This window comes from Geotrypetes seraphini, chromosome 6, assembly GCF_902459505.1.
Source record: "Geotrypetes seraphini chromosome 6, aGeoSer1.1, whole genome shotgun sequence".
Taxonomy (NCBI): Eukaryota; Metazoa; Chordata; class Amphibia; order Gymnophiona; family Dermophiidae; genus Geotrypetes; species Geotrypetes seraphini.
Window position 1 is genome coordinate 114,357,993 of NC_047089.1, and position 15,476 is coordinate 114,373,468.

Here is a 15,476-nt window from a genome sequence, read left to right on the forward strand (position 1 = left end):
AGAACACCCAACAGAAGGAAACCAGACAATACAAATGACCATGGTCGAATATAATGGAATGCCTCCCCCCACCCAAAAAAACAAACAAAAAAAGTATGAAGAGGCAAGAATAAACAACAATACAAGAGGGAAAAGAAAAAGAAGAACAAAGAAGAAAGAAAATAGAGAAAGGTGCATCTCCTGTGCATCCCCAAGAATCTCTCCTATGAACCTCCAAGCTGAGCAAATCAAAGAATATTCAAAATATCGCTGCGAGCCCTAGGACTCATAGATTGAATATAGGGGAGCCAGGTGGCAAGAAATAATTTTTTCCTCTTAAGGGTGGTTCGAGCCAAGTTACGTTCTAACAATAAAGCGCATGAAGCCGATTGTGCCAGGCCCAAAAGGAAGGAAGGGAATTGCCCACCCATAGTGACAATAATTCCTTTTCCCCAACAACCCCACTTTCCGTAAAAACATCCTCTGACCCCGTTGAGGTAAACAAAAAGTCTCATATTTATCTAAAAGGAACCCTGTTGCTGACAATGGGATGATCTAATCCAAAATGCTGGCAACATATTCAATGACCTGTCTCCAAAATGTTTTAATTTTTGGGCATGTCCAAAATGCATGAATAAAAGAATGGGTTCCAAAATTGCACTTCTGGCAAATGGAAGAATTACTGTAGCCCGATTATACAACAGTTCTCTAGTAAAATACGCCCTATGCAGGACTTGAAATTGACATTTTCTAACATCCTCATTGACCAAAATTTCCGGAGTACGTCTAATCAATTTCAGTAAATCCAAGGAGGCCTCCATTATACCAACCTCCACACTACATTATCACAGTCCACCCCAACAACCAAACTTTGGAGGGATTTATGCAAGCCCGATACCCGAAAGACATTCTCCAAAAATGGCTCCACCAATTCCCTAAGTTTGGTCTCAATGGGAAACAACAAATCCATTATATCCAAGGAATGAACGTAGTGTTGCAATTGCTTGTAGGCCAAAAAATCACCTAGATGAAGATGATAGATTTGGCGAAAGGAGACCCAAGAAAACAGTGTACAGTCTTCCTGAAGAACTTGAGAAAGCATCCGCACCCTGGCCAAGGCCAAATGACAAAAAGTGGCATTTTCGGTTTCCGGCAAGAAGTGGGATTCCCCAAAATGGGCAATATCTCTATGACTATTACCCCGCCACAAAGGCAGCCTAGGCCCTTCAGAGAATTTGCAAAAGTAAACTAGATTTTGCAAAAGAAGGCAACGCAGTGAACAGCACGTGTAAAAGAGACAAGATACTCGGTAGCTTTGGGAGTGAAATCCTGATGATCTGAAAACCACTTACCCAAAGAACACAGGGCACAAGCCAGATTGTAAATGCGAAAATCAGGGATGCCCATTCCACTCCTAGACCAATTCCCCATCAAGTATTTAAACGCCAACTGTGTTTTTTATTATTCCAAAAACCTCGAACAGCAAATGTAAACGTCGGATATCCCGATTCTTTAACCAAAGAGGCAAAAGCTGCAAAGTATAGAGCCATTTGGGGAATAAGATCTTGGCAATAAGCTGAATATGGCCATGAAGTGAAATGGGCAAAGGAGCCCAACGGGACAAAAACTCCTCAGTATATTGAAACAAAGCAGCAACATTCCTCTGATATAAGTCAAAGATGGAAGCGGTAAGCTGAACTCCCAAATAGCAAAAAAAGGACAGTTGCCCAGCAGAGGGGGAAGGACCTTGTTGTACCTGGAGCATAGTAGCCAATGCCAATGATTTATCCAGATTCAGACAGAACCCGGAAAAATCTCCATACTTCCAAAATGTTTCCATAAGACAAGGCAAAGAAGCTGCCGGAGTATTTAAATGCACCAATAGGTCATCCGCAAAAGCATAAATTTTAAATTCAAAGGCCCCAATCCAGATGCGCTGTATGTCTGGATTAGCCAGGACATCTCTAATCAAAGGATCCAATGTCAACACAAATAAAAGAGGGGACAGAGGGCATCCCTGCTCTATCCATACCTCACTCTATCGAAAACACAGAACTGTGCCCACTTACCCATACAAGGCCTAAGGCACCTGATATAGCACCCAAACCGCAGATTGAAAAAACCCAGTAAACCATGACCGAAAACATAAAATCCCAGGAGACCTGATCAAACGCCTTCTCCAAGTCAAAACTAATTAGTAAAGAAGGAATCTGCAGTCATTTGACTAATTCCAGGGAAGCCAAGATCAAACGGAGATTTTTTGCTGCATGGCGCCCCCAAATAAACCCAACCTGAGGTGAAGCCAACAACTCTGGCAAACAATCTGCCAGCCTATTCGCCAAGATTTTTGCAAACAATTTAGTCTCGACATTAAGCAGGAAAATCGGTTGATATGAGGCCAAATGTTCGATTTCAATGAAACAATGATTGTGGCTACGATAAGAGAATCGGGAAGTTCCCCAGAGGCCACAAAAGTATTAAACGTATCCATCAGTACAGGGGCTATGGACTCCTTTAATAATTTATAGAATTTGAACCAAAATCTGTCCAACCCAGGGGCCTTCAGCAGTGCACCTGAACCGATGACCATAGATGCTTTTTCCTCTGAACCTGAACCTGGTCAGAAACCTGTGGTAAAGAGAGACCTCCAGATACACCCCACCATCCATCAAATCAGACGGCTTAGAGTACAAACCCCGATAGTAGTCATAGAAAACCTCATTAATTTCTCAGTCTGAGGAGAATACAGTTGTAAAATATGATCCGGTCCTCTTGTTTGCTTCAATGCATTTGCCAACATTTGCCCCTAGAATTACCATACAGATGAAATTTATATTTGTAATACGCCAGAGATTTCCATGCCCTGGCATGAATCAGGTCTTGCAAAATCTGTCTGGGTATCAAGAAGTTGAGTCTTATTCTGAGGCGTCGGATGGGTCCTATATCGTATATGGTCTTCCCTGAAGCGAATCTCCAATCGGAGGATCTCTTTATCACGTTTTTTTTTTTTCGATGGCTCAAATAGGCCATAATCTCACCCTGCAAGACCGTTTTCACCACTTCCCAGTACAAGACAGGGGAGTCCCTATGGGGAGCATTATGCAGCTGTTAATCCGCCCATTTTTCCAACAAGAAATCATGAAACTGAGGGTCTGTATACAACGAAAGAGGAAAGTGCCATTTAAAAGCTTATTGCCTTGTGGGGTCCAGTTCAAGAATAAAGATAATCATGGCGTGATCAGATGCATCAAATGAGCCAATCTCAGCTGATTGTACCGAAGAAAAAAACAATTTAGAGATCAGACAATAATCCAGTCTAGACAAGGTTCCATGAGTCCTAGAAAGATGAGTAAAATCCTTTTCGCCCAGATTTAATACCCACCACCCATCAATGATATCCAAAGCCTCGCAGAAGAGAGGCAATCCCTTTCTACCAGACATATGTTCCATGGGCAATAGGTGATATTTATCCACCGCTGGATCGAAGACCTAGTTAAAGTGTGTACAAAAGAACATAAGAATTGCCATCTCCGGATCAGACCCTGGGTCCATCAAGTCCGGCGATCCGCACACGCGGAGGCCCCGCCAGGTGTACTCTGGCATAGTTTTAGTCCCCATATCACTGTATGCTTCTCAAGGGAGATGTGCATCTAATTTACCCTTACCCGTATCACTCTATGCCACTCTTAAGGAGATGTGCATCTAATTTACCCTTAAATCCTAGAACGGTAGATTCTGTAATTACTTCCTCTGGGAGAGCATTCCAGGTGTCCACCACTCGCTGCGTGAAACAGAACTTCCTGATATTCGTCCTGGACCTGTCCCCCTTCAGCTTCAGTCTATGTCCTCTTGTCCGTGTCACACTGGACATTGTAAATAACTGCTTTCCCTGCTCCATTTTGTCGAATCCTTTCAGTATTTTGAAAGTCTCGATCAGATCCCCTCGCAGTCTCCTCTTCTCAAGGGAGAACAACCCCAGTCTCCTAAGTCGTTCCTCGTAGTCCAGGTTCTCCATACCTTTCACTAGCTTCGTTGCTCATCTCTGCACCTTCTCTAGCAGTTTTATATCCTTCTTTAGGTATGGAGACCAATGCTGGATGCAGTATTCCAGGTGTGGTCTGACCATGGCTCTGTAGAGCGGTATTATAACTTTCTCTGATCTACTCGTAATTCCCTTCTTTATCATGCCTAGCATTCTATTTGCTTTCTTCACTGCTGCTGCACATTGCGCCGACGGTTTCAGGGTCCTATCTATCAATACACACAGGTCCTTTTTCTGTTTGGTCTTTCCCAGAGTTATACCTGACATACTATACTTGTGATCTTTATTTTTTCTGCCTAAATGCATCACTTTGCATTTTTCCACATTAAAATTAATCTGCCATTTATCTGCCCACTTCTCCAATTGATTCAAGTCACTCTGGAGTTTTTGAGAATTGCATGAATAAATCTATCAAAAGACTCCTGAGGCAGGTCCTTGAGGGCCGAAACACGATTGTGTTGAGTCTATTTACCAATAAAGAGATTGAACACTAATTGGTCACCTTTGTTGTTGTATTTGCTGTTCACTGGTGTGAGGGCAGCTTCTCCTGTTTGCATCCAAGCTTTAACCATCATGCCACACTCTCCCACAAAGGATACATATGAAATACCTTTGAGACTTGATTCTCTGTCATTAATATCTTTGTCTTAAGTCACTTGGGCTGCCCATGGTGTATATTTGTAGACCTTTAAATCAGACTTTAAAATGTAAGATAATGCCTACTCCTGTGTCAGAAACATTTTTTTAGAAACTCATCTACCTATTGCTTTTTTAGAATGCTTTATCTTCACTAGTCAAAATGGATAAGGTCACAGGAAGATATTGCTTAATATTATTTCTTCCTTTTTTGTATAATCATGCTCTTTTTCCTCTCCTAGGAGGCAGCATTTCGAAAAGTTGTACAGGCAACAATGGTGAGGGATCGTCAGCATGGCCCAGTAGTAGAACTTAATAGAATACAGGTAACAAGTATTAATAATGACTAACATATTTAGTTTCAGGATTTTTCATCATTGTATTCATAGTAGTTCATGATCACAGAATTGCAAGTATGTGAAGTTAAAGAATATTAATCCCTATCTTATGTTGATTTTAAGGGAGGAAATTACCAATGTGGGCTACTCTAAGAAGGGTTATATACTGTTAACCTGGGTTATTTGTAATTAGGACTCATGGCATAGGACCTGTGCTAAAATAGCACAAGTTGGGGTATAGTAAACAGTAGCCCACATTGAAACTTCCCCCCATAGTACCTTGTAAAAGTTTTCATACCTTTGTATATTTTTTCACATTTGGTATTTAAAGAGACAATTCAATGCTTTGAAATAGGAGTTTATTTCACTGAGCCTATGTAACATGAAATGAGCTGAGAGATACGTAGGTGTAGGTCCAGCAGCAGATCCAAAAGATCCAGTTTAGCACTAGGTAGCAATCTGTCACCTATTCACATTAGCTTTCAGAACTGGTAGTGAGTGAGCAGGCCTAAGCTGGTTCCCAGTTTGGTGGTAGGACTTTTTCTGCTCCATCTATGCATGGTAAATTTTCTCCAGGAAGAGGTGTATGGTAGTCTGATACAGCAGCTATCTTGCTTGCAACTGATCCCTCACCACTTCAATCTCACTTGATTTTCTCTAGATTTCATCTTATTATACTGTAGCAATTTGGAAGTTATTTCTATTTGTTATTACTTTTTGGAATACTGGGCTTCATAAATTTCATTCTTTGAGAAAAAGACATAGTTTACTGCATGTAAACTGCTTTGGTTGTACGAAATACTTGACCTTTATCCTTATCCTTGCTGAAGGACCATAGGGGCTATCCAGTCTACCCATCAATGTCATATACTATTGTCTTTTCTCTCCTGTAGAGATCCTTTATACATGCCTCAAGCTTGCTTGAATTCAGGTACAATCTTTTCTCCACTACCTTCACCATACATTCACCACCTTTTCCATGAAGTATTTCTTCAAGTTACTATTGTCTGTCCTTTTTCATCTTCATCTGAAGCCCCCTCATTTCAGAGCTTCCTTTTATTTGAAATAGATTTGCTTCATGCGCATTTATGCCAAGGAGATATATAAGAATTTCACTTATATCATCCCTGAGATTTTAAAGTACAAGTCCCATACACATTATGTTCAAAGACAGAAAATAAACTTATGTTACTCATGGCAGTATGATACACTATAAAAAGCAGCTGTAATTGTCCCCCCTCTCACCTACACTGATCACATAAGGAAAGGCCCTGGAAACCACATAACTCTTACCCACATTGGACGTGAGGTATTGGTTGCTTTCGACCATACAATTTCAGGCTCTTAAAATTCATTGATGTGGTACAGAGTAATCCGGGGACAAAAATTCATCCCCAAGGCGCAATTTCATCCCCTCCCCATTCCTGCAATGAAGTACATTTTTCATCCCTGTCCCTGCAGCCTTAATTTTCTTTCCCACATCTCCTTGCTCAAAGCAGAAACATGATGCTATACAATTTTATGAGCCTAGGGCATTGCAAATAAACATTTTAAGCCTATATATATATTTCATGAGGTGACCTAATTTTTTCACATGACTGTAAATGTATATACACACACACATACATTATATACAGTATGTATGTATATCTAAACACCATGTTGTCAGTTTAATAAAATGTAAGGATGGTCGCACCCCCACAATGTTAGGTTGGAGGGGTTATGTTTGACACGGCCTTACAATCCGCGGTCCCGAGTTCAATACCTTCACAGAAGTTTCATGAGGGATAGAATCAAATAAGAAGCACAGCCAGGGGTGATTATATAAAGAATATATTATAGAAATAGTCTTACAGAAAAGCAATATTTATAATCATTAACAATTAAACATTACAATTAAATAGAGAGCATAGCAGTTTCCCTGCCTTACAGAGTTCAGAGGTAAAGAGGGACATAGAAGCTTGCAGTTCTAGGAAGAGCCAGAGAGAGAGAAAAGGGGGATGGTCTAAGCTTCGTGTTCCATAGATAAAGGGAAGGATAGACAGAGAGAGGGAGAGCCAAGACAGAACCAGAGTGCCAAGCAAAGAGCCAAGAGATAGCTAGATAGAAAGAGAGAGAGAGGGCCAAGACCCCTCTCCTGATAGCTTGATAGAAAAAGAGACATATTGATAGAGCAGAGAGCAGGCTTTTATACCTTGGAATCTTATTCTGACTAGAGAAAATATTGTATCTCCCAGTATCTTTCTGTTTAGAACTTGCAAACTGTTTGAGACAATGGTCAATTTAATTGACAAAGGAGAGTGTGACATCTGCGAGCATGGTGATGGGATTAAGTCTTGATCTGTGCACCATTGTCCTAAGCACCCTCTTAATCAGGGAAACTTAAAACATATCAGGGATACTTAACACAGTCTCCCTGCACTAAGGGTCTATCTGCCTTCCCATGCCAGGATCAGATTGATATAATTTCCCATAGGCCTCTAGGCTGACATCTCCCATACTTTTTTTATTTTTATTTTTATTCTTTGAAATGAGGGAGAGCTTGTGGTACCCTTCTTTAAACAGCCTGCAATTAGCAGATGCTTCTTTTACCTCCAACAGTACGTCCCCTGTCTTGCAGAATCTCCAAGCTATGAAGATAGGTTGTATAGTCCGTAAACAGTTCCCATTACGAGTTCAAACCTCTGTCTTAGGTCGTATAGGCCATAATCTGGGCGGGGATCCCAGTATACTTATATCTTACCCGTCGTTGAGCGAATGAACGGTGCATAAGGGATGCAGGAAGCTTTTTCAGGAGGTTCAGGTATAAAGGTACCAAGATGTCATAAGAGAGAGTATCTAAGTATGGGATATGGGAAAATATTATGTCTGACCCTGGTAATGGTAATGCAATAGGCCATGCCAAATTAAAACCAAATTAGCAAGTGTCCGAGAAGATACTGGAAATACATGTATAACAGCCTTAAAAGATAGAAGGAACTTGGTATGATAAGCGTTGTAAAGAAATGTACATGTGTTTCACTTTACAGCAAAGGAAAATCATAATAATACATAGCAAAATTTGTACAATAATTAAGATAATGATAGGGTGAATTAAAACATTAAATACGTGGTTTGCAGTGGGCGAATCCCAAACTGAGACATGAGTGTATCGTAGCAAATTTTGAAATAAAGTCTGGAATGTCCATAGAATAGGTTAAATAGGTGGAATTGTACAGCAAAGCATTCTTAGGAAGGTGGCTATATCCGATGAACAGGAAACATTGTGTATAGCATGTGTGTAAAAGTCTTTGCAGTCAGGGTGCAGGAAGATGAATTAGTCCAGCAGGAACCGGCAGTCTCTTTAAACTGGTTAGATGCACACTTGGGATGAAATGATGTTTGCACAGGATCTGATGTTTGCACAGGATCTTTCAGTCACTGGAAATTAGTGGTATTCACCCTTGAGATGAAATGATGTCTGTGCATACAGGGAGGGATTTGAAAAGAGTCCCGATATCATTCAGCAGCTGTACTCCAGTGTGATCCAAATAAGAGATAGAAAATGGAGGAGAAACCAAGTTGCCAGTACTGAATGTAGAGAGAGAGAGAGAGAGAGAGAGAGAGAGAGAGAGAGAGAGAGAGAGAGACCAGTTGCCTGTACTGAATGTGGCAACATGTAACAATATTAATGCATTTTCTTGGTAAAGTTATGGCAAAAGAGAGGCAATATTCAGGTACTTAAGGTTCTTAATCAGACATTCCAAAAAGATATGTTTTTGTGTGCTGCATATAACTATTATGGCACTTCAGAGAGACCATAATTCTGTACTGAATGTATATATATAAAAAAAATGATGTCAGAAATATGTACTGAATCTAGTGAGGATCATAGAATAAACACGGTATAGATATAGAATAAAACCTTTTCTTAAAAAAATATAACCCCTAACTAAGCTACATTTAGCATATGCAAATTATAGGGAAAAAGAACATTGCGCAATTGGGCTAGTAAAAAAAAAAATGGGGAAAAGAGCTCTAGAAATGGCCAATGTTATGTATCCTGGGGTACCCCCTAAACTAAAACAAAAAGACATAAGACAGACGACATGGCACAGACCACATAAAACACAAATTTTGAGGCGTCCATCTGTCAAGTGTTCAGGGCTGAATTTAACTCTGCAAATAAACACATTGTTATAGAAAAAAAAAAAACAGCAAAGATGAACACCTGAGTAGTACAAATAATGCATATCATAACCATCTCATATTCAGAAAAGGCATAAAGCTAATATCTTCTTTGGAACATCTCTATCTCTGCAGTGATAAAGAGGAACCTTGGAAACCATTAGAAATATCTTTGTGCCAAAATTGGTCTGGAACTGCTGCTAAGAAAAAGAAAAAAAAAACCCATTTCAAATTAGCAGCATCCTCAAGGTCACTTAAAGCAAACTTTGTCCATGTTCCATTCAGGCCGACCTGGACCACATGTCTGCCACCTGGGTCCCACTGCACTCGGAGGAATGGGCACTGCGGTGCCGAAGTCAGGTGCAGGCTAGATTTTTCTTCTTTTGTCTGCACTGTCGTGTCCTGGCATTCAGAGGCAAGGGGCAAATTCCGAAAATCATTAGTCATGTCTAGGACAGAGAAAAATGCACATGTAGGGTTAAATTTCACAGTAATGTCAGAGCAAGAGGCAGCCACTGGTACAGGCTTTGAAATCTTAGTTAAGGCCTGAGAGTGTATAGTGAGCCTAACAGAGCCCTCTGAATTAGCAAATGACCCAGTTGGAGAGCCACATGCTAAAGAGATAGGTCCACTCAGACCCCTCTCCTCCATCTTAGGCACCAGTTCTGTTGCTGGAGGAAGTACTGGATGCTGTGTTTGTGGTTCAGGATCTTTGCCCTCAAACAAAATTTCTGTGTACCTTTTCCCACAATCTTGTGCCCAAATTGAAAGATCTGCAGCCTCTGAGTGAGTTACACTACCATCATGCTTCTGCACTAGCATGCAACACTGTGTGGCTAACTGCACAGGAATAACCTCGTGAACCAAAGGTTTAGAAGCATTAGGAATTCCTGTACCTAATACAAGACCAGCCACCTCAACTATTTCTTTGCCTGTATTCTCACTCGTGCTGGCAGTAGTTTCTACAATGTCTTTCATTTGTTCCTTTTGTGGGATAGACACACACTTTGAAGCTGTGTCATTTAGATCCTGAATCTCACAAATTTCCATATTTTTCTTATCTCCAGTAGGAGGCGCTCTATCTGTGAAACTGATTCTAGCCCCTGTATCAATCAAAATTAATTTATCCTGACCCTCTATGGTAGTATTAACATTGGGGCGGCTGCAAGTGTCCAAAATCAAAGGTGCCACATACTTCAAGCTGAATTCTGAGTCTGACTTCTTTCCCTTATCCTGCGTCTCCAGAAGTGAGTCCACAGGTAAGCGAAAGGAGTCTGGCTGGGCTGTGAAGGCCTGAGTCACCTTGGCATTCGGACACAGAGAGTCAGGACATCCCTATACACTAGCACTGGTTTTCCTGGCTGTCAAATCACTTTTTACTCTGTCCAATTCTATCTGCATTGTGTGACGATCCTGTTCCCATTTCCTTTTCTCTTTTTCTAATGCTTCTGTCTGTGCTCTGAGCTCATGGAAAGGAATGTAAGTGGAGGCATTTCTGTAACTACTTCTGACATGCCCTCTATTTCCTCTATTGTGTGGTGTGGTCTTGTATTGGGGTGCTCCCTCAGCACGCCACCTTCTAGCTTCTGATACTGAAATAATTTGAGCTGGCTGGGTATTCCACACAGACCCAATCCTGAGCAGTAAAGTGTCAAAAGGTGTAGTTTTAGGGTCCTCCGAGAACAACAGAAGGTGTTTAGTAATCTCAGGAGATAATAATTCTAATAGGAATTCTTTATGTTCTCTCTGGCCATAATCTGAGGAAGTGGGCCAATGTTCATGTTCGTTAAGTGCCGCGTTGATTACCCACACTCTATATGCAAACTGCTCTGGTGTATCACTTGGCAGGGGTGAAAGAGTTCTAAGTACTTGCAAAGAGGTGCAGCGAAATAGTTGTTCGATGCCCATCTTTACAAATTGGTATGGATGAACAAGAGATCCAAATTTATAATAATGTGGACCCAGGGCTAGGTGCATAAGCTTATCAAAATCTGAATTGTTCCTTTTGTATTTCCCTAGACCCCAGTGAATCAGTATGTCAATAGCCCATTTGCACCATTCATTTATGTTAAAAGGCATAGGGCCCACTTTCTCCACTATTCTTTCAATGTCACTGTCCTTCATATGTCCCTGCAGCACTACAGTTACTGGAGCTGTGTCACTTATAGGGGTACTATTGGTATTGCTCTGGCCTGGTAATGAATTTTCCTCACTTTCGTTTGTCGGTTCTTCTTCCTGTTCTACATCTGTAGCTAGTTTACCCTTTCTCTGACCTGCTACAAAAACGGTTTTCTGACTATATGGATTATATGGTGATGGTGGCACAAGTGCAGACAGCAGAATAGCCTGTCCCTGTGAGGCACATTTTGACTTTAAATACTTTAATTCTGCCTTGGCCTCTTCTAATTGTTCATTTACAGTTAAAAAGGAATTTGTGGCCTGAACAATTTGGGTTCTTAGCATGGATATATTAATTTGTGCCTCATCTAAGTCTTTGGACAGCTGATGGCACTGAATGTTCAAGTCAGTATTATCTTGTCTTAGGCTAATAAGTCCTCTACAGAGGCCTTGAATGAAAAGGCATTTTCTTTTATCTGTTTTCTTTCTAAACTCCTGAGAATGAGAAACCATTTGTTTCTGAATATCGTGCCATGTGTGTTCTGGAAAATTACCCTCATATGGACCCCCTTTCTTGTCAAAATATTTGTGTACAATATCTGTGAGTTCTTGAAAATCAAAAGGGTTCATATTTGAGGCTGCAGAAGTCTGCCTTGGTTCGTGGGCAGAGAATGGGCTTCTAAATGTCCCTGTCTGTGTGTAGCCTTTGAGATTGAAATGCTCCCACTTATGAAGGAGGGAGACTTTAGTTAAGAGGTAGAAAATCGAGGTAAAGCGTGTTAGGCAAGAGTCATTGGCATAAATAATACACTTATGCCCACACTTGCCCACACTGGTTAGTACCTGAAATTTACAGGCAGAAGTTTAGCAGGATAAAATATAGAAGAGCAGAGGTGTCAGCTGCCAGTTCCAGTCCAGTGTGCACTGGGCCTTTCACCAGGGCAGAGACTGACAAGAAATAGAATTAAAAGCACAAGGTAAAAAAGTAAAAGTTATTAGTACAGATGTGGCGTTTCTTAATTGAGTGACTGTTTTCACTTTGAACCCTGCTTTTCTTCAGAGCAGCTCAAATATTCTAACATGCAACACCCTAGCAAGCATATAATAGCAAATCATACAATGCAAACTGGCACAGGTAAACTACAAAGACTTTTGATAGTAAAATCTCACCAAATAGAAAACCCAAAATATTACTGAAACTTTTCACAATTGTGTCATCCAGTCTAAAACAATTTAAGGGTTCCAAAAGGACTTTTGATTTCTATCTCACTCTGTCTATCAATCAAAATAGAAAGTCAATTGATATATAAAATCTCACCAAGTATAAAACCCCACAATATTACTGGAACTTTTCAACAGTATGTCATCCAGTCTAACGTATAATCAATCTAAGGGTTTTGCAAGGACTTTTGATTTCTATATCACTCTGTCTATACATAATCCTATTGCACAGTGCATAAAAAAAAAACTTAAATTCTACTTACCCAAATGAAATCATCAGGAAGGACCGAGACAAAGCCCCCAAAATGTCAGTTTAATAAAATGTAAGAATGGTCGCACCCCCACAATGTTAGGTTGGAGGGGTTATGTTTGACACGGCCTTATAATCCGCGGTCCCGAGTTCAATACCTTCACAGAAGTTTCATGAGGGATAGAATCAAATAAGAAGCACAGCCAGGGGTGATTATATAAAGAATATATTATAGAAATAGTCTTACAGAAAAGCAATATTTATAATCATTACAATTAAACATTACAATTAAATAGAGAGCATAGCAGTTTCCCTGCCTTACAGAGTTCAGAGGTAAAGAGGGACATAGAAGCTTACAGTTCTAGGAAGAGCCAGAGAGAGAGAAAAGGGGGATGGTCTAAGCTTCATGTTCCATAGATAAAGGGAAGGATAGACAGAGAGAGGGAGAGCCAAGACAGAACCAGAGTGCCAAGCAAAGAGCCAAGAGATAGCTAGATAGAAAGAGAGAGAGAGGGCCAAGACCCCTCTCCTGATAGCTTGATAGAAAAAGAGACATATTGATAGAGCAGAGAGCAGGCTTTTATACCTTGGAATCTTATTCTGACTAGAGAAAATATTGTATCTCCCAGTATCTTTCTGTTTAGAACTTGCAAACTGTTTGAGACAATGGTCAATTTAATTGACAAAGGAGAGTGTGACATCTGCAAGCATGGTGATGGGATTAAGTCTCTGGCTTGATCTGTGCACCATTGTCCTAAGCACCCTCTTAATCAGACATTAACACCTTTTAGCTAGTCATGATTCAATCAGGGAAACTTAAAACATATCAGGGATACTTAACACAGTCTCCCTGCACTAAGGGTCTATCTGCCTTCCCATGCCAGGGTCAGATTGATATAATTTCCCATAGGCCTCTAGGCTGACACATGTATATATACATTAAACACTGTGTGTATATAATATATGTGTGTATGTATATATATTTCTTTAACAACACTCCAGACCAGCAAAGGTTAATCTTACAAGCGGGTATATATCTCATCATGACCAGCAGGTGAAGACTGAGACACAACTTTGAAACTGTACATATCATGTGACCCCCCCCATCCTAATTACCTCAGTCTTCTCTCAGTCTCTAGCAAGTGTGATAAGCTGTACCCATCTTCCTTGAAAGGGCTGTTGGAATTTGTTTAGGAATCTTTGTCCCTTTTTGTTGCCGGACTGAGCTTGGGGGACCCTGTTTGGAGGTCCGTCTGACCTTCGGGGTGTCAAACCCGGCGGGTCTCAAGCGGGGTCTGTCCCCCCTTTCCTCTACCTCCCCAACATTTTTTTAGAGGTGCCTCAACAGTAAGCGTTACCCCCTGTGGTAAGGCATATTGTTTAGAGTGCCAGTGGAGTCTGTTCTGTGAAAAAAAAAAATCCTGAGGCAGTGCCAGTCTGAAGGGTTGCTTTCCCTTTAAATATGCTGTAAATTACTGTATTTTTCAACTAACCGGCACTTTTCTTTCAGCTAGGTTGCATATGGAGTAATTGAGCACTTCTCAGGGGGAGAGGTGCACAAAATGGTCCAGACAAGAGGCACTCATGGCCGGCCTGAAAACAGCTGTTCAGGCCGGTGCGGTGGAAGAGTCTCATCGGTAGTGGTTGCAAGTGTCCAGGGCTCCCCACCGCTAGTGCCTCGCAAGCCGGCAGAGCTTTGCATGGAAGCCCGGTCTTTTCCTGCTGCCCACTGAGGGTTTTCTTTGGCTGTCACCGGTGCGGCTAGGGATTTCCTATCAGCTGTTTTTTTCTTTCAGCCGATGCCGGTTTTTGTCTGCTTTAGTGGCTGGGACAGTTCAGTCTTCTCAGCCACTACAGACCCTGGAGGGGCTATTTTTGGCGTATTTTTTGCCATTTTTCCTCAGATAGCCTCTCCATCTTCCTGTTTTGACATAACAGGGACAGGTATACAACTGGGTCCCCTACTGGGGCATTGAGTCCCATGGGGCCGCTGGGGTTTCCCCCCCCTCATTTTCTTTTTGCTTTGTGTAAAGCATATTTTCTGGCGGCCGGGGGTCCTTCTTGTGTCCAGGGGGTCTCAGGGTTTGTTCCCTCCGTGCGTCCTGATGTTTTGACCCCTTAATTTTTTTCACGTCCCCCTCCTCCCTCGTCCAGGAGCCCACGTACCACCTCGGACGAGGACTTGTTATCTGAGGAGAGTTTTAACCAATGCATGAGGACCTGGACCCTTGGACACCTCCAGGATCCTCTTGAGGGGATGGCCGCTAGTACTGGGGACTTGTTTTTTTCCATCTACCAGTGAGGAGGCGTTTGAGTTATGCCTTTTTCAGAGGATAAAGCTCTCAGATCTGATTAAGCAGATCTCCTCGGTGTTTATTTATCCATTTATTTCCAAATGAGCCCAGAACGAGTTACAAGAGTACATTCATAGTATGGGTACTTTAGTGAGAAATACAGAATTTACAGCATTTACAGTATAGACAAAGAGTCTTAGATTTCAGCTTTTACAGTGTAGATATAACATATAGACTTAAAATACAGACTTAGTGGACATGGAGGTAAAGTAGCTTTTCTTAGCAGGTGGGTGCATCTTTGAATGTTTGAGAATGTGGTGCTAATTACCACATTCTCACATTACCACATTGTGGTGGTAAGCGAGTTTTAGTGAGATTCCATTTGATGTATTTGGTGGTGTCTTTGCGATCCGCCATCAGGGGTCGTTAAG

General features: G+C 41.3%; 1 protein-coding gene across 1 annotated transcript in view; it reads left to right on the plus strand.

Moving 5' to 3' along the window:
• The window catches only part of HERC2 (HECT and RLD domain containing E3 ubiquitin protein ligase 2), a 3,346,202-nt gene that overhangs the window by 3,083,447 nt on the left and 247,279 nt on the right, over positions 1-15,476 (plus strand). The window contains 1 exon segment of the mRNA XM_033948978.1: positions 4,900-4,983. Coding sequence (XP_033804869.1) covers positions 4,900-4,983 — 84 coding nt within the window.